At 36.9% G+C, this 27,510-nt stretch overlaps 1 protein-coding gene across 10 annotated transcripts in view; it reads right to left on the bottom strand.

Annotated features, from left to right (window-relative positions):
* Positions 1-27,510, bottom strand: part of INPP4B (inositol polyphosphate-4-phosphatase type II B) — a 687,065-nt gene that overhangs the window by 217,279 nt on the left and 442,276 nt on the right. For 9 of the 10 annotated variants that reach the window (XM_076010603.1, XM_076010604.1, XM_076010602.1 and 6 more), the window contains one exon: positions 19,623-19,702. In XM_076010603.1, coding sequence (XP_075866718.1) covers positions 19,623-19,702 — 80 coding nt within the window. Of the gene's footprint in view, positions 1-19,622; positions 19,703-20,018; positions 20,233-27,510 lie in introns of those variants that run through there. The other variant, XM_020280190.2, reaches the window with a different exon arrangement.

The following is a 27,510-nucleotide window of genomic DNA, read 5'->3' as shown; positions in this document are numbered from 1 at the left end:
TAAGTTTGGTTCCAAGGCCATGAGGCTCTTGCCATGAGGCCTTTTCTGTTGGCTGCTCACAACACAGGGGTTTGTTTCTTCGAAGACAACAGGAGAATTTCCATCTCCATTCTCCTGAAACAGTGTCTTACACACAGTTATTCTAGCCACTTATGTGTAATTACAGGTGGCATATCAGGTAACCTGATGAAGGGACTGACTATCCCATCCTATTCACAGGTCCTGCCTGCAGTCAAGGGAAGGGTATTCTGCAGTGCATGTACACCAGCGGCTGGCTGGGAATCTTACAGAACATCTTAGCGTTCTGCCTACCCCAAGCAGGAGGAGTTGTTGAGATAATCTAGAGCTTTTTAGACCACTGTAAGAACTTTGCCTTTTAATTTGAGTAAGGTAGCATGGTCAGTAGAGGATTTTGAATAGACATAAATTTTAAAATGAGAACTTGGGCTACAGTGTAGAAAATAAACTGTATGGGGGCCAAAGAGGATCATGAAGATGAGTTAGGAGAATTAGGATAAAGGTGATATGTGTCAGGTTTTGGTTTTACTTTGAAGGTAGAGCCAATGAGATATTGTGATTGGTTGGATACAGAGAAAATGAGAGAGGAATCAGAAACTGTAAGGATGTAGACCTGGACTATGAGAGGGGGAGCATTGCAATTTCCTGAGATGAAGAGATGCTAAGGATAAACAGGATTTTGGAGGGAGTGGTGGGCAGTAAGCAGAAATGAGGAGCTCAGTTTTGAACATTCTGTGACACTTATTGAGTGTTCAATTATCTTTTGGTGGTCGGATGTGAGAGCCGAGAGTTCAAGCAATTGGCTAAGGCTACAGTTATAGACACAGACACGCATCGCCTAATAACAGGGATATATTTTGAGAAATGCATTGTTAAGGCAATCGTGTCATTTTTGTAAACATCATAGAGTGTACTTACATAAAGCTAGGTGATCTAGCCTACTACGCACCTCGGCTATATAGTATGGCCTTTTGCTCCTAGGCTACAAACCTGTATAGCATGATACTCTACTGAATACCATAAGCAACTGTAACACAATGGTAAGTAGTTGTGTATTTAAACATATCTAAGCAAAAAAAAAAAATAAAAAAGGTACAGTATAAGTACGGCATTATAATCTTATAGGACCGCCATTGTGTATGCAGTCTATTGTTGACTGAAACATCAAAATATGGCACATGACTATATAGGCATCATTAGAATCTAAAGGATATTAAGATTTGAGACTGGATGGAAAAGAGTGAGTGAAGAGTGAAAAGAGAAGAGCTTCTACCCTAAACTTAGATATAGGACACTTCTACATGTAGAAGTGAAGGTGATAAGGAGCAACTAGCAAAAGAAATGGAAAGAATGGCCATGGGTAAAGAGAAAGTCTGGTGTCCCAGATACCAAGCAAAGAATATGCTTTAAGGAGTGAGCAAATGATCCACCGTGCAGATATGCCAAGTAAGAGGAGCATTGAGAATTATCTACTGGATTTAGCAATGTGGAGCCATTGGAAATCAGGACCAATGCTGTTTACAGAAAACCTGATGAGAATAGGTTCAAAAGACAATCAGAGGAGGCAAAGTAGAGACGGCTTTTACTAGGGTTCTGCTACAAACAGGAACAATGAAATGGAGCCTAAGTTAGAAGATATGAGAGCTTCAACAGCATTTTTATACTGATAGACATATCTAGCAGAGAAAAAATAATTTATGATGCAAGAGAAAAAGGTGATACTTGTTGGAATAATGTTCCTGAAGAGGCAAGAAGAGATGAAATCTGAAATACTAGTAGAATGGTTGACTTTCGAGTAGATGCAGGTAGGTTTGTAAATATGGCATGAGAAATTGTCAAATTCCTCTTCTCAGGGAAACCAGAAACCACAGATAAATCAGCTGATAGGTGGGTAAATACGGAGTGGAAAATTGTCAGATTCTTCTTCTCAGGGAAACAGAAACCAGATAAATCAGCTGAGAAAGAGGAAGAGGAGAGATATTTTGGAGGTTTTAGGAATGAGGAGGTGTAAAATAACAGTCTCAGTGAGTGGGAGGGTGTACATGATGTGGAAATGTAGTGGGGCTATCTAAGGCACCCCTCAAGTTAAGGGTTATGTAGGTACCAAATGAAACCTGTAAGTGTGGAAGTCAGATTTCCCCAGCCTGTTCAACTGCAAGGATGCAAGTACGGAGTAGATGTGCAAAATGTTGGGCTTAACCATAGTTTTTGCTATAGTTTTTATTTTAAATTCATGAATTAGTTAATCAATTTATATTTTTCTCAGAGTATAGCAACAGGAAAGAATTGAAGGTATATGCAAGGGAATTATTTTGTGATTTCCCAGTAATGGACCCTGGCATCTCACCTGGATAAGTATAGAAGAGTGGACTCAGTAAGTTCAAAGAGCAACTAGAAGGAGTGTGCTGGAAAGACGGGAGATGGAATCCAGAGAATAGGATGCTTAAAATTGAGACTCTGCAATGGTGAGATGAATGATGAAATCTAGGGGATGAGCATGGCAGTGGGGAGAGAAGCCTGAGAGGCCAATGAACTGGATCCATGTGGCTACTGATCACAAGAAGTCAGAGAGGAGTAGAGCTCAAGATAGAGACAGTGCACCCCAAGTAAAACTTCTCATAAAATGATAGGAGGTGATACCTGAGGGTGACCTCAGTAAAGGGGGGAATCAGTATGTCTGAGGCCAACAGCCTCAATGCAGAAGTGATTTCAGAGGAAGCCTGTCCTACACTGGGTATGAGGGCCAGACACGTGGCAGGGCTGCAGGGGAGAGAGCCAGCTTCCAGCTAAATAAAGGGAAATGAAGGAGGAGAGGTCACAGGGCTGAGGATGGACCTTGGGTATCAGAATAGGATTAGGGAGCAGAGGCTACTAAAGTCAGAGTAGGAGTGTGGACAAAGAGGTAGAAAGATGGGTGGCCATGCAGATGAAGGATGATCTGGGGATCCAGGGCTTCTATGTGGTGAGAAATCACCTGATAACGAGTAACAATTATAGCCACAATAAAGAAACTCAGTTTAGCTAGGCAAAATATGCAAGGGCAGGCAGGGCGGCATTAATTTTAAAATACTATATAAAGACCTAAAAGTTCCCATTTTCTGATTTTAACTTGTTCTGCTCTACAATCTCAACTCTGCATTACTAAATCATCTGGTAATTATTTTAGAGGTCAAAATGTGACTGATTCACAGTTAATGCAGTCTATATAGAACAATAAAGATTCCTACAGAACTTATTTTTTTGTTAAAAGGAAGAAAAGTAATTAAAGCAAAGTTCAAATTTCTCTGCTACACAGAAACAGTGTTCTGCTTTTTTATTCATGCTAAGTAGATTTTGAAGATCATCAGAAATAAATCAAATGCCCTGTATCCATTTTTCAACATAAAGTACGTGGGAAATCCATCTACATTTTTTTCATCTTCCTTTTAAAACATTATTTCAAAATTTCTGATAACAGAATGTATCTATTAGTATCTAAAAGGTCTTTATCATATTTCTAGAAAAGAATCCATATAAGAAAAATAATAGGTTTTTGGTATTTTGCAGAGGTTCTTATAGGAATTAGAAAGACAGTACACATTCAGAGTCATGGGATTAAAATTTTCAATTCAGGAGGTATTACTATATATTTTTATAAATTTTTGAGAATTGAAATAAAATTTGTGCTCCAAAGAAAGTGTTCACTATTTTGAAATAACTTTAGATTTAGATGTTTATCTCTCTTATTCTGAGATAAACTCATCAGAACCTTTAGTATTAGGATTGACTAAATTCAGAGAATGCTTAGGGAATAGAGTAACTTTCAGTATCGTCCAATAACTTTTATAGAAACCGAGGCCCAGAAAGGTTAAGTGAAAGGCTTAAGCCACCTGACAAGTCATTGGAAGCCCTGGGATTTATCCAAGAACAGTAGAAACCAGAAGGCTGAATCTAATTTTTTTTTAAATTTATTTCTGAAAACCAAGACATAAAGTGGTAGTAACTTACTTATCTTTTTATTTTTGTTTAAGCTGTAATGATTTGATTTAGCTCTCAACAGCCCACTATTAAGCAATGAGGAAACCTGCCTCTGTCTAAGCTACCTGATCTTTCTTTGGGGCAAGAGATATTTTTAGATGGTTCTATCTCTTCTTTTTAATTTCTTTCTTATGCTTCTTCTCATAGAATGGATTCTAGTATAGCAGCATGAATGTTCTTATATAGCTTCACATTTGAAGTCCCATTTTTCTTTATATATTAAGATAATTGTACTTTATAAGCATCTCCATCTTCTTCTATTAGATTACATTTAGGATCTGCAATAGATCTGTTCTGATCCGTCATGTGCTTTTGAAGTACTTCTGCACTGAATTTCTTGTTTTCTGAACTATACCGAGGGAATCATTTGGTACTATGAGGATTAGACAAGCTTCTATCCATAGCTCTCTTCAGAATCCCAAAAACCTTATTTTCAGTTATAGTTCTGGCAAAAACTGCATCCAAATACAAAATACCGCCAGGCATAGTGGCTCATGCCTGTAATCCCAGTACTTTGGGAGACCAAGGCAGAATTATTGCTTGAGGCCAGGAGTTTCTAACCAGCCTGGGCAACATAGCGAGACCTTGTCTCTACAAATACAAAATACCTTCACGCCATACTTTAGGAGTTCATAAGCATAAACTGTACAGACTATCATATCCCCTTCTTTACAGGCATAAGAAAGCAGACAAATGATCTCTCTGTTGGTCACACAAAATGTCCTTCTGTGTTTGGGTGTGTTGTATTATTTTTATCCTGGATTACTAAGCATTTCCAAGCATAGTAATCAGTTTATCCTCCTGTTTTTTCTAAATCTCACTTGCTATCTCTAGAAGTATGCCCTATTCTTAACAACCCGAACACACCCCATCCTGTGGAACAGAAACCCTTAGCTTGTGGCTTACCACAGACTTACAATGATAGTGGTAACTTTTTACATTTTAATTCTTACAAGTAACAATAAGAAAATGAGGTCTAGTAAGAATATGATCTTAAATGTCTATTCAAAGAATTCTATCAGGATCCAGTCCATTCAAAAACTCTATTTGAATCCAGTAACTCTTCGTCTTAGTGCGCTTAAGACAAATATAATAGAACAAAATACCATGTAATGGCTGACTTAAAAAGTAGAAATTTATTTTCTCATAGTTCTAGAGGCTGGAAGTCTGAGATTAGCATACTCTCTCCTCTTCATCCTGTTTTTGTTTAATAAATTGATGTTTTATGGGACTTACTGATAGCATCAAACACATACTCTCTAAAAAACCCTTTCATCAATGAATTTTAAAACTATGGTGATGATTTTTCTCTATATACTAAGTCAGAAATGTGCTTCTCTTGACATAATTTAAGACACTATTATAGGCTTCCCAGGGTTGTTTCATTATTTTCTTTATTAGTTCATTGATTCATTCTTACAAATTTAACTCATATAAACTTACTAAGGTTCAAAACTGAGCTCCCAACCATTCTCTTAAAACCTGCTTCACTGCAGCTTTCCCTTACCCAGTGGAACTCCATCGTTCCCAAAGTCTAGACTGCAATTCTTGGAGTCATTTTTGTTTCCTCTCTTCCTCTCAAGTCTCATATTCATGCAGTCACCAAATCCCACCTGTTCTTTTTTCAAAATGTATCCAGAAGGTGCCCAGGTCCCACCACCTCCAAACTACCTCCCTGGGCCACGCCATCCATCAATACTCCCCACCCGGAGTCTCCCTGCCACTCTTCCTTCTCACGATCTGCCTGTTCCCGACACAGCATAAGTCAAATGATGTCAGTCCTCTGCTCAAAACCCTGTCATGGCTCCCAGCTTTACTCAGAGTAAATGGCTTTCACCCCTATATCACCTGGACCTTGTTATCTCGGTAGCCTTATTTCTTTAACTCTCCTCCTCATGCTGTTCATTCAACTCATGACTCACAGGACTTTTTACTATTCCTTGAATACACCAAGGAAACTCCTTCTTTAAGGCCTCTGCACTACCAATTCCTTTTGCTTGAAAAACCACCACCACCATCACCACTTCCCAAATGACATCTGCATGGCTATTTTCTCCTTCAAGTTTTTGCTCAAATGTCACCTTCCCAGTGAGACTGACACTGATCACCCACTAGACCAGGCTGGCCATAGGTAGGGAGATCATATGACCAAAGACAGGTAGGCACCAAACACTCCCCAGGTAGATACCATTTTCAAAGAGCACTCAGTGTTCTGAGACATTCAGGCTCAGTGTTCTGAGACATTCAGGTTGATGATGATAATGGTAATGATGACCAATATTTCTTAGGGGCTAAGTACCAGCTACAATTTCCATTGCATTGCATTTGTTACTTTTAAAGAAAGTTTCACAGCAACTTTGAGGACTATACTATTCTTATTCCCAATTATAAATGAGGATTGTGAGCTGTCCTCAGAGCTCTAGTCAGAGCCTCTGTTTCTCAAGACTTCTTTAAACCTAATCCTGGAAGGGCTATTTTCCAGAGAGAGTATCTAAGATCAAAACCTTTTCTTTGTATAATTCACTAATCAGATCCTCTAAGTAATTTTTATTCTCCTCTCCCCTCCCCCCATCTCTTGCAAGCAGGTCATAGATGGAGACAATCATCACACAAGTAACACCAGAGATTTAAAACTCTTCTAATTCAAACTCTTCATTTTAAGGATGATAAAATTGAAGCTCAAAAAAATCTACTTCTTGAAGTCATGCCCTACTAATAGTTAATGGTAGAACTTAGCGCACAATTCTTAGGAGTGATGTGACTTGGTTTCCAGTCCCAACTGACATCATAGGTTATATACATGACCATCCTACAGCCTGCACTTGACTCACACATCAGCATCATATGGTGATTACTAATATGTATGACTCAAACATAGAAGGGGAAACTATGACTATTCATAGTCTATTATAAAATGCTGCTTGTTTTTTGCTCTCAGCCTCTCTTCTAGCATCATAGTTGCCTAGAATCCTATTCTTAAAATTAGTTCCAGAAGCAAACCCTCCTTATCACTTGGAGAATCATTAGCCTTTCTTTCTGGCTTTACCTCCCTGCAGGGAAGGCATCAGGTGGAAAGTTTACAAAGCTCTCATTGAGGAGTGGATCTGTAAAGTATGAAAAAGGAAAAATACTCTCCAGAAAATAAATGCATTTCCACTTTTTATTCCCCTTAGCCCTGAAATGGAAAGAAAATGTTGCTACGTTATTTCATATCCATGACTACTATCTTTGGACTCAAGGAATTTAAAGACATTACAAAGACAATCTCTAAAAAAATAATATGATTTCATAACAAATATAATAAAACAAGTTAAATGTGTTTTTACCATTTCTCCTCTCTGGAACCTTCACACATATTTTATTGTCTCAATATATTTTTCAAATAAACTTAGTGGGAAAGATAACATCACTCAAACAGTACTTGTTTCAAGGACTAGTGGGGGTTCAGAGAAAGGAAAGATGGCATGGAAGAAAGATTAGGTAGAAAAGTGTTCCTTTTTCTATTAAAGTATAAGGGGATACTTTTCTTTAAATATTGCTTATGAACCTGCAATTTAAAGTCATCTCAGTGGTGTTATTATCACTACTAGACAGATTTGGAAATTTAAGCAAAGTAATTAACTCCTAGTGACAATAATGGAACTCTAACTTCCATCAATGTTACAATCACAGGCCTTTCCTTAAAGTGCTTAAAAGGCTATATCACTTGAGCATAGAAACAATTCATTTTTACTGGTACTAGAGGCAAGTCTTAATAGCCAAGAAATTTAGTGTTAGTTGGCAGTTTGCCCAATAAACAAGCAAACCCAAGAACCCTGGAGACCGTCTCTCCTATTTATTGTGTGAGTCCCAGGAAAATCTTCAATTTGATTCTAGATAATAGAAAAATAATCCCCACTATACACCATGTATAATTTTAGGATTGAAACTTTTAAACCTGTTTTCAATAAGAGAGACTACATCAAAGAAATATTAGGGAAGATTAAAAAATAAAATAAAATTCAAGTTATCTACTCTGGTCTTCAATGGATGGATAAAAATTAGACTATGTTTATTACGACATCTTAGATTTGTTTTTGTCAACAAATTTTTATATTAAGTTCTAAAGGAATGTGTTTGTTTGCTTCCCAATTTACATATGTGTATATCAAAAGGAAATAATAATTCAGCATGTATCTACAAGGGAATTTGGTCATTTGATTTTCCTATATAATGTAATATATGCCCAGTAACACTTAAGTCAGATTCAATTAAACCTTCATATAATTTTGGTTAATTTTAAAGCGTTATTTTCTGTGCCAGATGGTAAAATTGCCCTACAATGCAACAAACTCATTGGTGCAATATAATGTTATAAAAAAGAAACCTTAATTACCTATTGTTTTCTATCTAATTCTAATAAGCTGAAGTACATTGATCAGGGAACCCAGTAGATTAACCATCAAACTCCAGGCTGGACCCAAAGCAACCATTCCTTATTGTAGCAAAGCATTAGGAAAAGCAATCTGTTTATATCAGTACTAGATGTATTTAAGTGAAGCAAAATAAACTTGCTTATTCTCTCTTTCTTCTCTCTCATTCTACATGTTTTTGTCTTTTCTGATTGATCTCATCCTTCTCTTCTGCCTTCTTAAATTCTTATTTATTATATTATTTAACATGTCTTTTCTATGTTTCCCTATCTTCCATGAATTAAATTGTATTCTTCTTTCTTTCCCTGACTTAATTCTTTATCTTACTGAAGTGCCATGGCAAAAAAATCTCTCTTAGTCACAGTTGTACTGTGAAATATCTATGCTATGCCAGCTGTGCTATTCACAACAGACATCAGTGAGTTTCTCTTAATAGATTAGGGTAGAAAGTCCTGGGCCAGAGCATGTTATGAGGGGTAGTACATTATCAAGGGGCAGGTAGCGTTCTCTGTCCCTTCAGGAATGGTAACTTTAGTGTAGCTCACACATATATACTAAGGAGAACTCACAGTATATAAATAGAAAAGCAAAAGAAAACTTCATTGGAAACAGTTAAAAAATGGTAAGCTTCTAATGACCATAAGCCTCTTAGCCAAAGCAGGAATGATATGCTCTGATCTGCTTTTTCCAGCACGTAAAAGCCTGATGACAGAAAGGTAGTCATTGGTCTTAGGAAATTGAGGAGCAAATGGTAAGCCGTGGTGGGGGATGGTGACTAGACCTCACACTGATGTGCCTGGGGACTATTACCTCTCAGTTCTAATAAAAGTAAATTTGGAGACTACCAGGGTCTTCCAGATGGAAAAGACATATTCCTTATGCAAGGGATATCAAAAAGTGGATGGAAAAAATGGACACCAGGGTAGGGAGAAATCTAAGGCAAACCATTTGCACATACAAACCTGTGCTCTCTTGCTGGTTGAAGTTGAAACTGAGCTCAAAAAACAAGAGAAGAGGGGTTGAAAACAGGAACTCTGACTCCACCCTCAAAACTGGTTAAGTATCCATAAGCCACTGTAAGTGAGGGAGGAAGTGGTGGTCTGTGTCAAGAGTCATGTGTGCGCTACAGATGAGACTTACACGAGGCCACGGATGGAGAAACTGCACACCTTGGCTGAGGACTTTTCATATGCATGTTCGTGTTCACGCTCATTGAAGACAGAGGGGTAGTGCAGGGAAGGGGAAGAGGACATACAAAGTTTCAAAAAGGAAAAGAACATAACCAGTTAAGAATTTTAGAAGGACCATTTGAAAATAATGCTGCTATTTCTAGCTTGGGCTACATTTAAGGTGCTTGAATTTAAGTACCCTAGTTTAACAAAAAAAAAGAGAAGAAAAAAAAAAACATCAAAAAGCAGTTTCAGAGGAAGAGCTAAGTTCTGTTTGGGGTAGTTACAATATCATGTGATTATGAGAATAAGTATGTGTTCACTTACCCTCAAAATGAATCTGTCAATGAACATCAAAGAGACATTTTGTATTTTGCCATTCTTTTCCCATACATTTTGTGCAAATGTCACGAATTATTGTCTATAAAGGCCATGAGCATGAATATAAAATTGCCACAGGTCTGTCAATGACTGTGGGTGGGGGGTGTGGGGGAGGCCTGGGGGTGGGCACCTGCATGTGGATGGGGGAATGACATGGGGACAGGGGTGGGGTATGTAAGTGCCGTTTGGGTGAAGACGGCAAGCCTGCCTACAGCTGTGCATGTTAGACAATAGGCTGATGGGGAAAGAAGTGCATAAATACACATGGGCAGTCACTCACATATTTCTCTGGAAAATACATTTTTGTTGTTCTTCTAAATCAGCATTTCCTAAACTATGTCACTGTGTTTCTTGGAACATAGTGTCTAATAAACTGTTAATAAGTGTTCCATGAAGAGAGCTTCTTGTGTTCAAATTAATTTAAGAAAAGCTGCAGGCGATGTGTCCTCTGACAGTCCCAAGGGCCTTGAAGGGCTAATGAAGGCTCTGAGAATTCCTACAGCAAGGAAACCCACTTCGCTTTTTTTCCAAATAGAGGCTTCTCAAACTTATTTGACTACAGAATTCCTGTGTTCAAAAAACAGACACTAATAACCAAAGGGATACTGGTGTTACAAAACATACTGTTTGGAAAAAGCTGATATTAATGTGTCCCGAGCAGCAGAAACGTGGTGATAATGATGAAAGTGACTTTGGTAAATATAGGCAAATCCAATAATGAATTTTCAGGCCAAATATAATTTCTTTCAGGCCTAATCATTCCTGCAAATTATCTTCAAAGCTAAATTAGCTCTCAAACTTCTTAAGCAGGTAGGTCTTTGTGTACAGATATTAACTTTATGTGATTTGCATTTTAAGAGAGGAGAGGTTTCAGGCTTTTCTATACAAACGAAGGAGCTATTGAAGTGTACTTTTAAGTATGTGTTGTCCCTTCAGTTACTGGGAACTCTAAACCAATTTGCAATCTGAGGAATCAGACATCTTTTGAATAATGCAAACTAAGAAAGTGCTAATTGGTTTCTACAGTCATATCTACAGCTTTATGCAAATAGATTAGGAACATAAAGAAAAATGCAGACTATGAAACTGCATAGCCATTTAAATTATAAATGAAAAAAAGTCTAGGTGAATGAAATGGAAAATAACAATACTGATGATGATGATAGCTTAAATAATAGATAATATGATGAGCACCTGCTTTGCATGAGATATCATTTCAGGCTGTGTACAGTATGTCTAATCCTCTCCTGGGGGGAAAAAGTCAACAATAGAGAAGCTAATCAATAAATAAAATTATAAAAATAATAGTTAACATTTATCAAGCACTTACTATGTGTCAGACACTGTTGTAAGCATTTCACATTAGTAATTGGTGATTCTCACATCAAACACTGTGAAGTAGGCACCACCCTCATCCCCACTTCACAGGCAAGAAAAACGAGTCTCAGAGCAACCATGCTAGCTATTCATGCTATTGCCATCCTGCTAGCAATAGAAGAGCCAGGATTTGGGCATAGGTATGTCTCTAAACCATGTGCTCCTTCTGCATCTTCACCGAACTAATTTCATATTGCTATGCTTTGCATTCTATTCCAATTTTTTAAATTGATGGTACTTTATGAGTTGTTACAAAGTGGCTCATGTTAGCACCTTTTGAAAATTGTTAGGCAACTGTGTCCTTAAGGGCCTTTTAACACAGTTACATAAAAGAACATCATCAGTTTTATAAGCAAATGCCCCAATTTTGGTGTTTGATGTTTCCCTTCATTCTCACAGTCTGGCCCCGAGAAGTGCCACTTGAATTTACTTCTTTGGACAGTTTTTGATATAGTCAGCAATAAAATGCATCAGTAAAACTCTAAAAGCAATTGATACTCTGTGTTACATTTATGAATTTCTGTCCTGGTTTCAATGTTATGTTACTAATATTTTTACTCAAAACAAGTTTTATTCCCCCCACACCCCCAAGTATATTGGTATGCTGCCTGCTTCAACAAAACTGCTCTCCATACACCTTTTGCTGGTATCTGCCCCCTGGTAAAAAGCCAAACATGACATCAGAGTGATGAGAACTAGAATTTAGGTTTCAGGTAAGCTTTGCTTTCTTAAATAATAGAAATTTTATATCCAAATCAATGGTTAAATCAACCACAGTTCCACTGACCAAGTGCAGAGAATGTGGCCGTCACGTTTAAAAAAACAATTTCAACAAACTTAGCATGCAAGCTCAGCGAAAGTTTAAGAGATAGTTGAAGGAATTAATCAGTTTCACTCAAGAAGCAAGAGAAATGATATTTATGGAATGCTTTTCTCTAATGCAAGGTGGGGTTTGGAACTTCACTGCATGTATTAATTATTCAGAACCACCCTGGGAGGGAAGTCCTTACTACTTCCACTAACAGATGTTAAAGAAAGTAGACAGTATGCCTGGGTGACACAGGTGGTGACCCAGCTGGGACTCACACCCAAGTCTGGCATCAAAGTCCTATTTCTACCACCTCATATTTCTTCCTGAGAAAAACAGGAGAGATTTAAAGTTGAATAAAAAAGCTGCTTTCAAATGTGGTCATACAGCTAAAGCACAAGATGTGTCCTACTTAACTCCACAAAGAAGAGCTGGAACACCACGGTAAGGAGATAAAAATCTGGGATAAAATATTAATAAATTAATATTTTATTAATATTAAAATATTAATAAAATATAATATTAATTATAATTAATTTTCTAACACTAGGCCTATATGAAAATGGAAAAAAAAATGTGTGAGTCCCCTCTCACTAAAGGGGTCCAAGAAGAAGTGCCAGTTTCAAGATCTTCTCTGGTCTCTAAAATATTTAATTGTAAGATTCTAAACAAAACACAAAGTCTCTGAAAAATCCTTGATATCGAGAACCTTCTTCCCTAACAATCTCCATTCTCCAACCCATCCCAGCTTTGTGATCTTATGAAGCCAAACTGCTATTTCTCAATTTGCTTATTAGTAAAACAGGTATAATATCTTCCAGGCCATTAGAAGATTAAGGTGGTTAGACGATAAGATAAAACGTTGGAAATGCTTAACGTATCAGAAACATCAAATAGTGTTTGTTTCCTCTTCCTCCATGTTTGAGGTCCGAGTCAGTGTCAGTGCTGTCGTGGAGGAGCTACCTGTCACCTTCATTTCAGTCCTGCCAAATACACAGTGACACAAGCACTCCAGGGGTGGGAGAGGCTCCCTCCTCCTACACGTGTGCATCTGGATCGCTCATGAGTGTGCATTCGCCATTGACCCCCACGTTCTCCTGCTTGTTCACTCCCAAAGAGAAAAATGCAATGTTCTGATGCAATGCCTTTAGAGCTTATGATATAAATTTGTAGTTTCTTCTATGCAATTGTTAATTGCATAGAAATAATTTAGACATACATAATATTTTGTGGAGACCATCAGAATTTTCTGCCACAATCCTAGTTTCCTAGTACCTAAAAAGAAGCTAACTGGAAGACTATTAAAAGAGAATGAAATGTATGCAAAAGATACATAACTATTAGGATGCTTGCTATGATTTTTAAAATCATCTCAAGTAGATATTGATAAGAAAAGATATCATCATGGAAGTATTCACCATACACACAATTTAAAAAATAGATCCTGTGCTTAAAGCAAGAAGAGCTACACAACCTTTGCGTGCAAGAAAAGAGTAGCAGTAGCTAATTAAAAGTCTAAGAATGTTTAATTTCATTTGAAAAGAAAAAGAAATTTATTATTTAAAACCCTATTGTCAATTTATGGACAGGGTTGTTCTCAGGTCATTTTGGGGATTTAGACCTACTTGTAGGATTCCAGGAACAAACTTATTCTGACCCACTGCCCTGTGGCATATAGAACACTCCTGGCCTCCCAACCTGTGGGATGCTACTAACAATTTCATCTTTTTATCAGTTCTCAAGAACATTCCTTTGGAAGATTAAGTTTAAAATTGTAGTTTCTTTCTTTCTTTTCTTTCTTTCTTTCTTCTTTCTTCCCTTTCTTCCTTTCCTTCCCTTCCCTTTCCTCCCCTCTCCTCCCCTCCCCTCCCTCCCTCCATCCCCCTCTCTTTCTTTCTTTCTTTCTTTCTTTCTTTCTTTCTTTCTTTCTTTCTTTCTTTCTTTCTTTCTTTCTTTCTTTCTCTCTCTCTCTCTCTCTCTCTCTCTCTCTCTCTCTCTCTCTCTCTCTCTCTTTCCCTCCCTCCCTCCCTCTCCCTCCCTCCCTCCCTCCCTCCCTCCCTCCCTCCCTCCCTCCCTCTCTCTCTCTCTCTCTCTCTCTCTCTCTCTCTCTCTCTCTCTCTCTTTCTTTCTTTCTTTCTTTCTTTCTTTCTTTCTTTCTTTCTTTCTCTTTCCAAAAACAACAAAATAGAACTCTACGTGTGTGTGTGTCTAAGGAGATTAAATTAAGCAAATCACCCAAAATTAAAACTTAAATCACTCACAATTTGGATCTTACTTTCTTCTAAGCACAAACATTTAACAAAATTTGAAAATAAGTATTCATGGTTTAATAGAGAAAGCAAAATAAGTACACACACATATCCATCTATACAATCAAGGATATATGTATGCCTGTACATGTAAATATTACATAAAATAGGAAAAATTTAAAAATAAATAGAAGTTGAATGTTTTTTCTTTCATAGCTTTTCCCATACATCCGTATATTAGAAAACATAACAGCATGTGTCCATTTAAGGTCAATAAGTGTCTTCTGTTGTTTGTTCCATAAAAGCACTATTGCAAATGTGGCATAAATAATAAATGGAAAGAAAACAAATTCTCTTTGTATGAATAAATGCTTATATATCTGTTTTTGAGAAAACGTTTTATATCCAATCCTGGCAAAATTATATAAGTGTTTACTTAATTGGGGTGTTTAAGTGTAGAAGGACACAAAAGAAATAATAAAGTACTTGTTAAGAGGAACTGAAAGTTTCTATGCCAAGGTAAAGGCTCAAGGTAAAATGGCTTGTACTGAAATAATTGTGAATTCTAAATAAGATTTTCAGCTTTTCAAGCAGAAAACCTATAACTCACCATTGTTCTGAAAGTTACTTGTCTCAAATATATTTTAATGCTTACGCTGCATTATATTTACCTATTTAGATGATTCCACCCAGAAATAAATTCTTGGTACCAGGTTTACATTTAGTATCCATAAAAATATAAGGAATCCATCGTGGTGAGTCAAAATCCCAACAAATAATTCTTGAACCTCTACTATGTTGCAGGCATATAAAATTGAATGTTAAAGTAAAACATAAAGAAATAATAACTGAGACCCCTAAAACTCTCCAAAGGGTAGACTATAAAACAGAGACGGAAGTAAAGATTTTATAACCTCTTGAGCTGTCTACTAGGTAGTAGAATAAAAACAGAACAGGCTTTGGAGTCAGACCAAACTGAGTTCTAATCCTTCTTGTGCAATTACCAGCTGTAAGATCCCACTCAAGTTGCTATAAAACAGAGATGATCATGCTGCATGGATTAAATAAGATAATATATACAAGGTGCCTAACATAGTCCTTGCATTCTTGTAGATGCACAATAAATAAGGAGATTTTTCATTAAATATGTTATTAGTAACATCAACTGCAAAATATTAATTCTGCTGTCATTTTTTAAATTTTCTGAAGACCCTACACCTGTACTCAGCATAGGGAAAATTCTTAGCAAATACTTGCTCAATGAATGAGAACTGAATGAGCCCTTACACTGTGAGGGGGCATGCAGCAAAGCCTAGACAAGATTGAAACACTTCCATTCGTCTCTGTCCCTCTGAGAAGGATCTCCTAGGAAAGAAGTTTTATTGTTTTTTTGTTGCTTCTTGTTGCTGTTGTCGTTTTACATTTGCAGTTGTTTAAATACTTTAAGAGCAATGCAATTTTTTTTCTCCTGACTGCTAGCACCATTCCCAGAGACAGATCTCACTTTTCCATTCTGTTATTAAATCATTAAGTCATAAGATAGTATTACAATGTTCCAAAGTTCTGCTTATATGGTTCCAAGAGATTCATGTCAGGTTGATAGAGCAAATACTGCCAGGTGCTTGGGCAGCAAGCCAGGACTAGGTGCTGATAACATTATGACTCTGAGGTGAAAACAGACTCCGTAGGTTTCTTTCTGTCTCTTATCCCCCTTAAACTAATAGGCTGTTTCCCACCTTCTCTCCTAATGATTAACATTCCCGAGTTCTCCATGGCATGTTAACAGTCATTTAGGCATGATCTACTATAGTAAGACCAGGCACTGTATTGAGATCAAACATGAAAGAAACTGTGAACAAGTGGTCCTGGACCTGAGTCCTGGCTTTGCTCTGCCATTAGTAAATTACATGACATGGAGCATATGTTTCAACTGGCTCTCAGTTTTCTCCTTTCTTGAAGGAGACAAGATGTGGATCATTAAAAATCATGGGCTTTGCAGTAAAAAATGTGGGGTGGCTTCACACCTTGCCTTTCCCATTTAAGAGCATTATATCTTTGCACAAGTTATTTAACTGCTACTTTCAATACCTCTGTTTCTTGGTTTATGAAATGGATAAAATAATATCAATATCATAAGCTAATTTGATAAGGGCCAATGAGACATCTCTAATATACTTAAAGCATAAAGCACATAGTGGTTTCTTCTTCTTCTGCCTCTTCCTCATCTTCTTCTTCTTATCATTATTATCATTATGCTAAAATTACCCAGTATCTTTCATGGCTAAAATTGCAATACTCTATAAGATCTCTGCCTTGTTTATACTATAGTATGGAAGTCAGGATTATACAGCAATGAGTTAGAGAACAAAAACAGAAAATATAATTGAGATATAAAATAAGTCAGAGGTTTCTACAGACCCACTCAGTCTTAAAAAAAAAGTCAGAGGAGTTAGGAACTACCAAAGGTAATGTGGGAAAACAAAGTGGATATAATATAAAGGTAAAGAGGTTAATACTAAATAAAGATACCTAATCCATTTAGGATGCTAGAACACTCATAAACATGGGAAACCAGGCATTTCAATGAGTTTATATTATGAGTAGAAACCACTTAATATATTGGATGCATTTTCCTCAACATATGCAAACAAATTTTACATCTTCAAAAACACATGATGTCATATTTACTACTTCAGATTGATTCCATCCAGAAATAAATTCTTGCTAGCAGGTTTACATTTAGCATCCACAAAAATATAAGGAAGTCATCATCATAAATTGGGAATTTGAGCCTGCATCTATAAATTAGATGTGCACTTCTTGCCCGTTTAAATTTTCTGTAGGAAAAAAACATCTCATGCACTTGATCTCCAGTTCAAAGCACATACGACACAGAAGCCACATTGAACCATGGTGTTCTGTGGCACCAGTTTGAGAGTTTAAAACTGGAATCATCTGCTAAGAAGCCCCCAAAGGGGCAGTGAGCACAAGCAGAATCATAAGATTTGGGGGAAGCTAAAACACACCATGAAGAAAAGGAACTTCTCCATCAAAGAATGGTGCCTATGAATATGATCTTTTTTTCCTGTTAATTTGTTTTACAGAAATCTGAAAATGAAATTGCTTTAAAATTAACAACTAGAATATAATAGGCAAAAAAGTCAAAAATAATCAGTGCATAGAAATATTAAACAAAACAAAATAAAACAAAAATGCTTCTTACCCCTGACCTAATGTTCTTCCAACTCAATACCTCAGAGACAGTCAGTGGAAGGAAGATAAATTACATCAGAAATAAAAAACAACATGTACCAGAAATCAAAAGGCTATGATAAATCTATTATCTGTCTGGTTCATAGGCAGAGAAGACCACACATTTCGCCAAGCACAAAAGGGGGAGAAATCATAACCTAGCTATTTCAAAACTGTTTTCTAAAATTATTTTTTGAAAAAATTCAAATATTTTATTAATTTTTTTCTCCTTTTATACAATCAAGGTCAAATGAATAGGAATCAAGGGTATTAAAATTAAAAGTAGAAATTTGTCTTGCTGTCATCTAAATGAGAAATTTATATATTCCTTTTTTCTTCCAACGGTAATACTCTTAAGCTTGACCCTTCTCTGTTTTTATACTCTTTCTATGGTATTCTGTGTGTTTACTAATTTTCAGTTCATTAAAACGTTCTGGTCCTCTGATTTCTGTTTCAAACCAGGGTATAAATGTTGTACCACTGTGTAATATACTGCTGATGTTAATGACCATTATGATATAATCGATACTGTGGTTTGTGAGTCAGCAAGATGAGGAGGAAAGTGCTATATGCATCTGACCTAAAAAACATGTGCACTGCCAGAGCCTTAAGTAAGTTCAATGTTTGACATCTCATATCATGAATCCAGGCCGTGTAGGTCAGATCCAATGGGTCATGCTGGAATGATGATATCTTCTGGGGTTTCAGTGACATTGCTAGTCAGCCTTTCCAGCTGGCCCTTTTACGCTTCAAACTGAAAATAATAAAGGCAGCAAAATTTTTATTGGGAATAACATCACAAAACTCTAAAGATTTTTATATGTTTTCCCAAACAAAATGCATCAACACCATCACCAGATGTTTAAGAGGCACGAACTAAACAAAGCTGCAGAGGAGAAGGCAGCCTCTTTAGAAACCACCAGCATTCATTTCTCTGCTTGGAGTGTTGCTTATATTAAATTATCCTGTACTATCAAATCAAATGCAGAGCTGTGAGGATCAGGAAAAATCAGAAAAAGAGAAGGCTAGGAGTACAAATTCCAGCATAAACCACAGCATCTTTACTGAAATAAATTGGTGGCTGTAAGTGGGTCCTTGGAGGGAAACTATACGAAAAAACTGGAGACACTGGCTTCCCGAAAGTGGACTCTACATTTCATCAAAACGAGAGCTTCTTAATATTTACAAATCGTGTTCTATATAATTTTTATATCCATTCATACTATACAAATATGTCAAAGTAGTATTCCCTATGTATATATAATTATGTAAGTTATACAGAAAACAGCAGAATATTATTTTCAAATTTATTATGAATTTAAAAACAAATATTTATCCCATTTAATACCCTTTTCAGTATTAAAATACTATGCAACATCCTAAATATTGTTGTTTCATCACCACATCAAAATTAATTGTACTCATCTCAGAATTAGCTGTGATCTACTACTGTCTATTTCAGTGAGTCTGTTTTAACTTATAAGTTTTTTATGTTTAAGAGTATAACAACAAAATAGGCTGAAAAAAGAATAAGCTCCTTACTTTCTATCATCATAAAGCTACAATATTGTCTCTAACATATTTCCAACCTAGAAACTTACTTGATTTAAAAAGTATTTTGATAAGTAAAAGAAAAATTATTTAATAGCATGATCATAATTCATATCTCCTTTCTTACTTTCAAAGAATTTCATCACTTTGATGATAATGGAATATTGTTTTTCCTACAAAAAGTAATAACATTTTATAAGCTGAAACCTGAACTTGAATGTGAACTTGAATAATTGCTGTTTCACTATAACTTGTTGCAATGGAGAACATAAGCTATTTGAGAGTTGACGTCTAACATCTGCAAGAATTGTGACTTTCAAACACCCTGGCCATCAATAAATATCATGGCTTATTAACTTTAACAGCTTCTGCAAACCAAGAGACCCACCTCAGGCTCAGGGCCAGCAGTTGCTCCTTTGACTTCAGTAGCTCCCCCACTTTAAAACTGGCATAACCCAGGAAGCTTCTCTGAAAATGAGAGAAAAAAGAACAGTTTTCATTAACTTTCTGAGGATCTTAATACTTTTGTTGAAAAATGAAATATTAAATCTATTAGCCTGACAAATATTTCACTGACAGAGATACAATTCTCAGTAATACATCCACCTCCTGGGGTAGGGTTGAGAAGAGAAAATGTATCATGCTCGTTAAAAACAAAGCGAATTATAGTCTAGAAAATAACAAGATGTAAAATGCCAACAGCCAGGACTTTGCCACTAACTATAACTTTCTCCACATATGAAAACTGAAGTAAAAGAAAAGATGATAAACTTTCGATATTTACCAATGCTGTCGTTTTTCTTATCAGAATTCCTCAAATCACTGGCAGCCACAATTTGTATTCCAGATATGAGCAAATCTGTTAGTTAGAGCTATTTTTATGTGGGACTCTGTACAAGTTATAAATAGAAATGCTATATTTCTCCCCCATCACAGCAACATTTAAAAGCATTTGTTTCCTTTGTTATTTCTTTACTAGCATGGGGCAATTTCATTCCAATACACAAAAATGAATGGTACTTATTCAGTTACATTTTCTAAAATTGCTTTTTTAGCCTATTATACTGGGTGTTGAGTATGAATATCTTCTTTCTACTTTTTTTTTGACTCAGTGTAAAGAATAAAACACCAAATTGTTTTGTTTTTTTTTTCTTTTCCAGGATAAAAAAAAAATTCTTTCATCTCTTTTTAATATCCCTGGCTACTTCTGATCTGAAAGTCACAATATTATGGTATAAATAACATAAATAGGATTTTTCATTCTTCTCTTAAGGTCAAGGAGTAAACATGAAAATATCAAACCCCTATTATTACCTAGGCCACTGCTGTCTAACACAATGTAATACTCTACAAAAAGTCAATGCAACTTCTTCCAGAACATTCTCTTATCACAGGTCTGCTGCTGGGCTGCACTAGGATGAGGGGCTGGACTTAAGGAGCCTGGGTCAATTGAATCTTTTTAAGAGTAAATTGAAATTGTTCCACACTGAGTGATTGTTGGGCATAGGGGGAAAAAAGCTTCAGGTCAGAATTTTTCTCCCTCTTTTCAAAACTCTGATTTAGAAGAGCTGGTTCTGGAAGGTTGAAGTCAAACATTTGAAAATACAACTCTTCTAAAGATGGAAATGCTTATATGTTACTAATGACAACCCCCAAATCAACCTGAAACTCCAAGAGCTAGTTTAGACACCGAAGTCACCAAAGCCCAAAAATCTGAGATTAAATGATTAGGTGAAGAACATTAGACAAAAACAGGGGATGTGTGAAAACAAGCTCTGATGCTATAATCCATGAGTGATGAAGTGAGAGTGGATCAAAGCAGAGAAGGAAATTCAGGAGCCGTATAAATAGGGCACACAGAAATTAAGGTGACTTTTTAGCAAGGGACAGAGAGAGCCTGGGAGAGAATCCACTGAGCAAAAGCACTTACGTCACCTCATTAGAGATGCCTCTGAACATCCCTCTATAAAAGACTACTCCTTTCCCACATAGACATTCTATTATTCTCTATTCCTTACCCTATTTTATTATTTTTCTCCACTGGCACTTAGCACCTGATATATTTTATATTTAATTGTTTTGTAGCCCTTTAAAAAGAATGATAGAGAATTGAAGCTCCCTTTATTTTGCTTTTTGATGCCCTCCACTGGCTAGCACACAGTAGGCGAGTGATAAATATAGACTGACAATGAATGAATGAAAGATATAGACACTAGCTTTCAACTCAGTTATTCTATTATTATAGATATAAGAAAAGTGCCCTTTCTGCAGTTAATTTATAAACTATTCTAATTCACTGAAATGTAGAAAATCAAAACAATTTTACGGTGTGCAGATTGTATATTGTTGTAGTGAATTTCAATTTAGCACTTTATATTTTAAAGAGCTATCTCACTTTCCCTTTCACTGATAATCAGGGTTTTTAATTTAAATTCCCATCCCTCACTCATTACTCGCACCCCCCCAAAAAAAAAGCCTCTTAACCAATCATAAATTTCACGATGCCCTAAAATTCCAAATTATTTTCTATTTGCCTTTTGAGATATTTTTAGATGTGGATGATTTTAGAATTGATAAAACAAACTACAATGTCATGAGATTATTGCAGTCTTTTCATCAATAAAAGCAGCAAACACCCTAGACTAGACTGCGGCAACCAGAGACAGGTGGAGTCGCTATTTTCAGACATAAGCTACAGACACATCATAAGGCACAGCTGCAAGTAAAATTCATGACCACAAGCTATGAATGCTTCTCCTGTCCGCCAGAGCAGGAAGTCCTGTGGAAGCAGGACCTTGGCTTGTCCATCTGCTGGCCAAGCCCAGTGTCTGGCATGGGCTCTCCTCTGTGAGTGCCTGCAGTGCGCCAAGAACAGTGCCCATGAGTCAGGCTTTGCCTTCGCGACTGTCAGCCACATGCTTGATCTCAAAGGATAATGAGAGCACTTACAGAAATAATACCATCAGTTGAAAATCAATTTTGGTAATGGCACCAAAGCATTACATTATAAAATCTTGTCAAAGCAGAAGTGGTGCTATTTAGGTATAAATGTCATCTTATTTGTTCTAAAAATAACTGTACATGGAGACTACATGTTGCATAAAGTGCATTAACAAAATCCAAACATTTAAAGACAATCTATATTTGTTTTACGCTGCAATACCAAACAATGGAATTTCCTATATGTTTACTTTCTAGCAGGTTTTTATTTGTTTACCTCAGTATAAGTTAAAATAGGATCCTCCAACCTCTGAAGTTAGAAAGCAAATTAGCTATCTATGTGGATATGCACTGCACACAGTGTAACAGAATGAATTGGAAAACAGTCTTCTCTATAGCACATGACGCTAATGTAAAAGAATACCTTAATATACATCTATTTTATCTTTGCTATCACTGTAATCATAACCAGAGAATTTAAAAGAACTTCTTTAAATTTTATTTTTTTGTATTTCAAATATAATTCCAGGGGCAAAGTGTCCATATCTTCTCTGGTGCTGTTTCTATCGGGGGAAATAAATACAAACAAAAAAGTGGAGCCTCAATAGAATTGGAGCTCAGAGGTCTGAGTGTGGTCCTGAATTATTCTGCCCCAAAATGGAAATCTAGACAATTTCCCAGCCCCTGAGCCCACTCCTCACTGATAGGCCTTGTCAGCTCTTGTTTCCCTGTCTTCTCTCTTATGAAGTCTATACTCTTGGAAAAGTCACTCCACTAATCTAGGTCTTAGTTTCTGCCTGAAAAAAAAATTACATATGATTACTGTAGCTTTCTCATATTTACTGTTATAAGAATTAAAGTAATCCAGGCAAAGCATCTAGCATACTGCCAGGAAAACAGGAAGTTGTGGCATAAATATTAGCTTGCATAGTGATTAAGGTGATATACTCAGAAGTCATATCCTTAAATGTATCTGATATCCAGATTAAATACTCTTCGGAAAAGGCAAAGTATTAAAAAAAGAAGATGATGATGAAGAAGTCTATGAGAAATGCCAGCAATACAAAAAAAAAATTGTTTAAAAATAAAAATTAGATTTAGGGAAAATACAAATTAGAAGAAATTCTAAATAAAATAGTTAAAAAGATATAAAAGCTTTAAAGTCCTATATAGTTGTTATTATTGATAAAATGTTACCTATGGTTCCTTATAGCACAAACTTGTATTAGATCATGTGGAATGCCGAAAGAAGCTTAAGGATTGTGAAAGCATTGCTAATCTGTAGATGAAGGAATTGGGGCCTCTGAGAGTAAGGTGGATTACACATGTCACAGAACTAGTTAGTATGCAGAAGCCAAATTAGAGCCCAGATTTCTTGCTTCTCTGTCCAGCGTTCTTTCATCCCCACCACGCTGTGCCTCATTTCCAGGACAGGTGGCAATTCGTTCCTTCTGACAGCTTCTCTGCCTGCACAACATGCAGCTCTAACCTTTCTTGCCTGCTCATGACAAGGGAACACTCATGGTTATTATTCTGGTGCAAGAACCCCAAAGCAGATGATCATTAAATTGCTTGATGCACGATTTCAATCACTCACCTGGCTGGAGAGTAATAGCAAACAGAGTGGGGAAAAGTGGGGCGTCTGTCGTAATCCCTGGCCTCTCTCTACAGGGAGCGTATACACAAACAGTTTATTCTGCCAGCCCCTGCAGGGGCTCTGAGCAAGTCACAGATACCCAGACTGCTCACCAGGGGTTGTCACCTTCATGTAGCAGTCCTCGGTGGCTTCCTGATCACCACTAAGGGAGTTGGAGGAGGTACAACCCCATAACATTGCCACAAATTGGCCAAACCTCCATCATCACTTATGTTCATCTCACAAAGCTTTTATTCAAAACATAGGTTTCCTTTATACTACAATTTGCGTGGACCTCAAATTTTTCCACTACTGTTCAGAGCTGTACTTTCCAATGAGTAGCCACTAACTTGAGCACACAAAATGTGCCTATTGCAAGATGACCTGTACTCTAAATGTAAAATACACACTGAATTTAGAAGAGAGTATGAATAAAGGAATATGAAATATATCATTAATATTTCTGTATTAGTTATATTTTAGAATAATATTCTGCATATATTAGGTTAAATAAAATATATCAAAATTAATTTAACCTGTTTCTTTTTACTTTTTTTAAAAAACATGACTACTAGAAAATTTAAAATTATATATGTGGCATGTAGTTTGTGGCACACGTTATATTTTTATTGGACACAGCTGTTTTAGAGGTTAAATGAATATGTGAATAATATTTGGACCCATTCTCATAAAACTATATATATTAACTATGATGGAAATTTCAGAAGGTCTTTGGAGAGCTGAAGTTGGTATCACAAGTCTGATACCCAACATCTCATTAGACATAACTTATAGGCAGGCCTTTTTACATAGTCAACCATAACAGATATGGTTACATTGTTTCCCACTCCATAGGAAAAGAAAGAGAATCCATAAACTATCAACATTAAAAATGACAACAAAAAGAAAAAAAAATAATTGTGAAGAAATCTATGAAAAGCTGATGAATAGCCCAAGAAAACATTAAAAAGCACTTTAAGGAAAAGTCATTCTTATAAAATTATATCTTTACTCTGAATGTTGCTCAAAAGGTCTAAGAGCACATAAATACTATGTCATCAAGAATATATTTGAATGTATCCAGTAAATGCTGTTTAAGAATGTATAGAAACACATGTAACATAGTTGAAAAATTCACAATAAAAAATATTTCAGCTCCTTTTTTTTTTTTTAAATTAGAGTACTTAAAGACTAGAGTCCTTAGCATGTTGTTATGATAGAGTCATTACTAGCTCTCTATCCTTGGCCAAGAGCTTAAACTCTCAGACCTATTTTGCAGTGTCCAAAGAAATATTTTGAGGATTTACTAATAGTATATATATTAACCAGTGGTACTTCATAGGTGCTCAAGATGTGTTAACTTTTGCCTATCAAAAATAACATATAATCTGAGGATGTTAGGAAGCCAAGCCATGCTGACTTGTTCCCTTTTAGACTCATTCATACTACAGTTGAAATTTAGTTCTGAAGTCACATTTGCCATTTTATTGAGTTCTGATGCATCATAAAATGTGCTAGATTTTTACTATATTATTATTGTATTAATATAATCATTTCTAGACTTCAGTTACATTTTTCTGGTGGTTCTAAAAAAATATAAGACAATTGGCAAGACAAAATCATGGCATGCTTCTTGATTCATTCAAAACATATATCACATATATGGTAATTTCCAGGCACAGCTAGGAATATTAGAGTGAATGAAATAAGCAGGGACTTGGCTATGATGGAGTGTAACATCTAGCAGGAATGTGGAGATATTGCTAATTGCCTACCAAATATTCATTCTGCCCAATTTTCATTGCTAATAACACCTTGATTTTGTTTAAATGGGGAATCCCCTCTAGCTAGAGGCTCAGCTCTTCCCAGTGACATGTGAGTGGCAGTATACCAAGATTTCCCAAAAAGTTATTGTTTTTCAGAATTGAAGGAACAGGTCAGCTGTTCTGAGCTTCTTGCCCTTTACTCTTCATTTGACCTGGAATGTGATACCTAGAGATGCAATGGCCAGACTGTGCAATACTCTAAGAAAGGAGGAACAGGAAGATGGATAGAGTCTGGTTGCTTGAAGTCATTTTTGAGTAGCTTCAACCCTGAACAATTTTCCCAGGACTTCTTATAACATGAAAAAAAAGAAAAACTTCTTAATTACATTTAAGCCACAGTTTGCTAGGTTACTTGCCTCGAAATGCGTTCCTGATTGCTACAATATGCATATCATGGGATGTCAACTGAGACTTCTCTTTTGATCTAGGAATTATAGGTGAGTCTTTACCAAGATAAGGACACAATATACCAAATTTACCCCATTATGAATTCAAAGAACTTCCAGTGTTTGGAGCCAGCAACCTCCCTATGAAGCGTAATGAGGGGCCAGTTGAGAGATGCTGGCACATAAATAATCATAACACACCCCACCCGGTTAATATAAAGGTAAGGCTAGAAGAGAGGCGAGGTCAGCATTCTGGGTGGTATACTAACTCTCTCTTAATCATCCCCCAGGAAGACACCTTTGTCCCCAAAGCCAAAGTCGAAGCCAAAGCCAAGGGGTCAGTTACCAAAGACTCACTTATAAAGCTTAGAAGTGTCCAAACCATCTTTCCCTCCACCGGGGGCTGACGATTGCCTCTTTTCTGAAAACCAGTGATTGCTCTCTGGTACCTGAGGTTGCTGGGGCTTGTAGAAAGGGTCAGCAGAGTCATGGCTGAGCTGAGAGAGGAAGCACACACGGTGCAGCAGCCTGCATTTCGTCCATATGGCATGGCAATACATGTGAGTTTCACATGCAACAAGGAGACAGCACAGAAAGTGGCTGGAGTCATGTGCTTGAACAGTGGATTTCACAGCACCAGCGTGTAGGGTGCAGGTGGGCAGTGGAGGAGGTTGGCTCAGAGCCAGACCCCCCATCATAGGGAAATATGCCTTGGGGGAGGACCTGACAAGCCCCCCAGAAATATCTACACGTGTGCCCACAAGAGAGCCAACATTTCCTGCATGTGCCACACACAACACTCTGGTAGGCGGCCTGAGCCTAACAAGCATCAAACCCAGCAGAAAGGAAACCTCAGCCTCTCTCTGTGGGCAAACACAGAATGCACCTCGGTCTGCCTCTCCGTCCTCCTCGCCACAGCAGCTGAGTGACAAGAAGAGGAAACGGCAGGACACGCGTGGGACTCAGATCATGCTTCCCCCCCACTGCACGTTGCTAGAGTCACAGAAAGTCTAGCCAGTAGTGGGAAATGGTGGGAGGAAGAGGTGACAGAAAATAAAATTGAAGAGACCCAAGGGTTAAAATGAGTAAGATAGATTCCCAAGAACCTGTGAGTTTTCTTTCTTTCTTTCTTTTTTTTTTTTTAAGGAGAGATTTACACAGGCCAGGATATCATTAAAGCTTCAGGCAAAGGGGATTCAACACAAGAGTAGTTGGGAGAATGGAACTTAGAGGAGAAAAACTTAAACCAGCTCATCCTTCTTGAACCTCAACAGATAAATGGAACAGCTTAGTAAAATAACATATTAGCCATTTAATTAATTAAACACATTTTAAAGGGTCTCAGCATTGCATGAGGCAGCATAAAGGGTGTGATGAGAGCGTACCCTGGCAGATGAGACTCTAGTTTGCAGGGGTGCATGAGGTGGAAGAAGCGGGGAGGTCAGCAGCAAGCCCTGAGCAGGGGAGGGAGCCAGCGGGGAGCAGCAG

Source organism: Microcebus murinus, chromosome 15 (genome assembly GCF_040939455.1).
Source record: "Microcebus murinus isolate Inina chromosome 15, M.murinus_Inina_mat1.0, whole genome shotgun sequence".
Classification (NCBI taxonomy): domain Eukaryota; kingdom Metazoa; phylum Chordata; class Mammalia; order Primates; family Cheirogaleidae; genus Microcebus; species Microcebus murinus.
The sequence above is the reverse complement of the archived record's forward strand: the minus strand, read 5'-3'. Positions and strand labels throughout refer to the sequence as shown.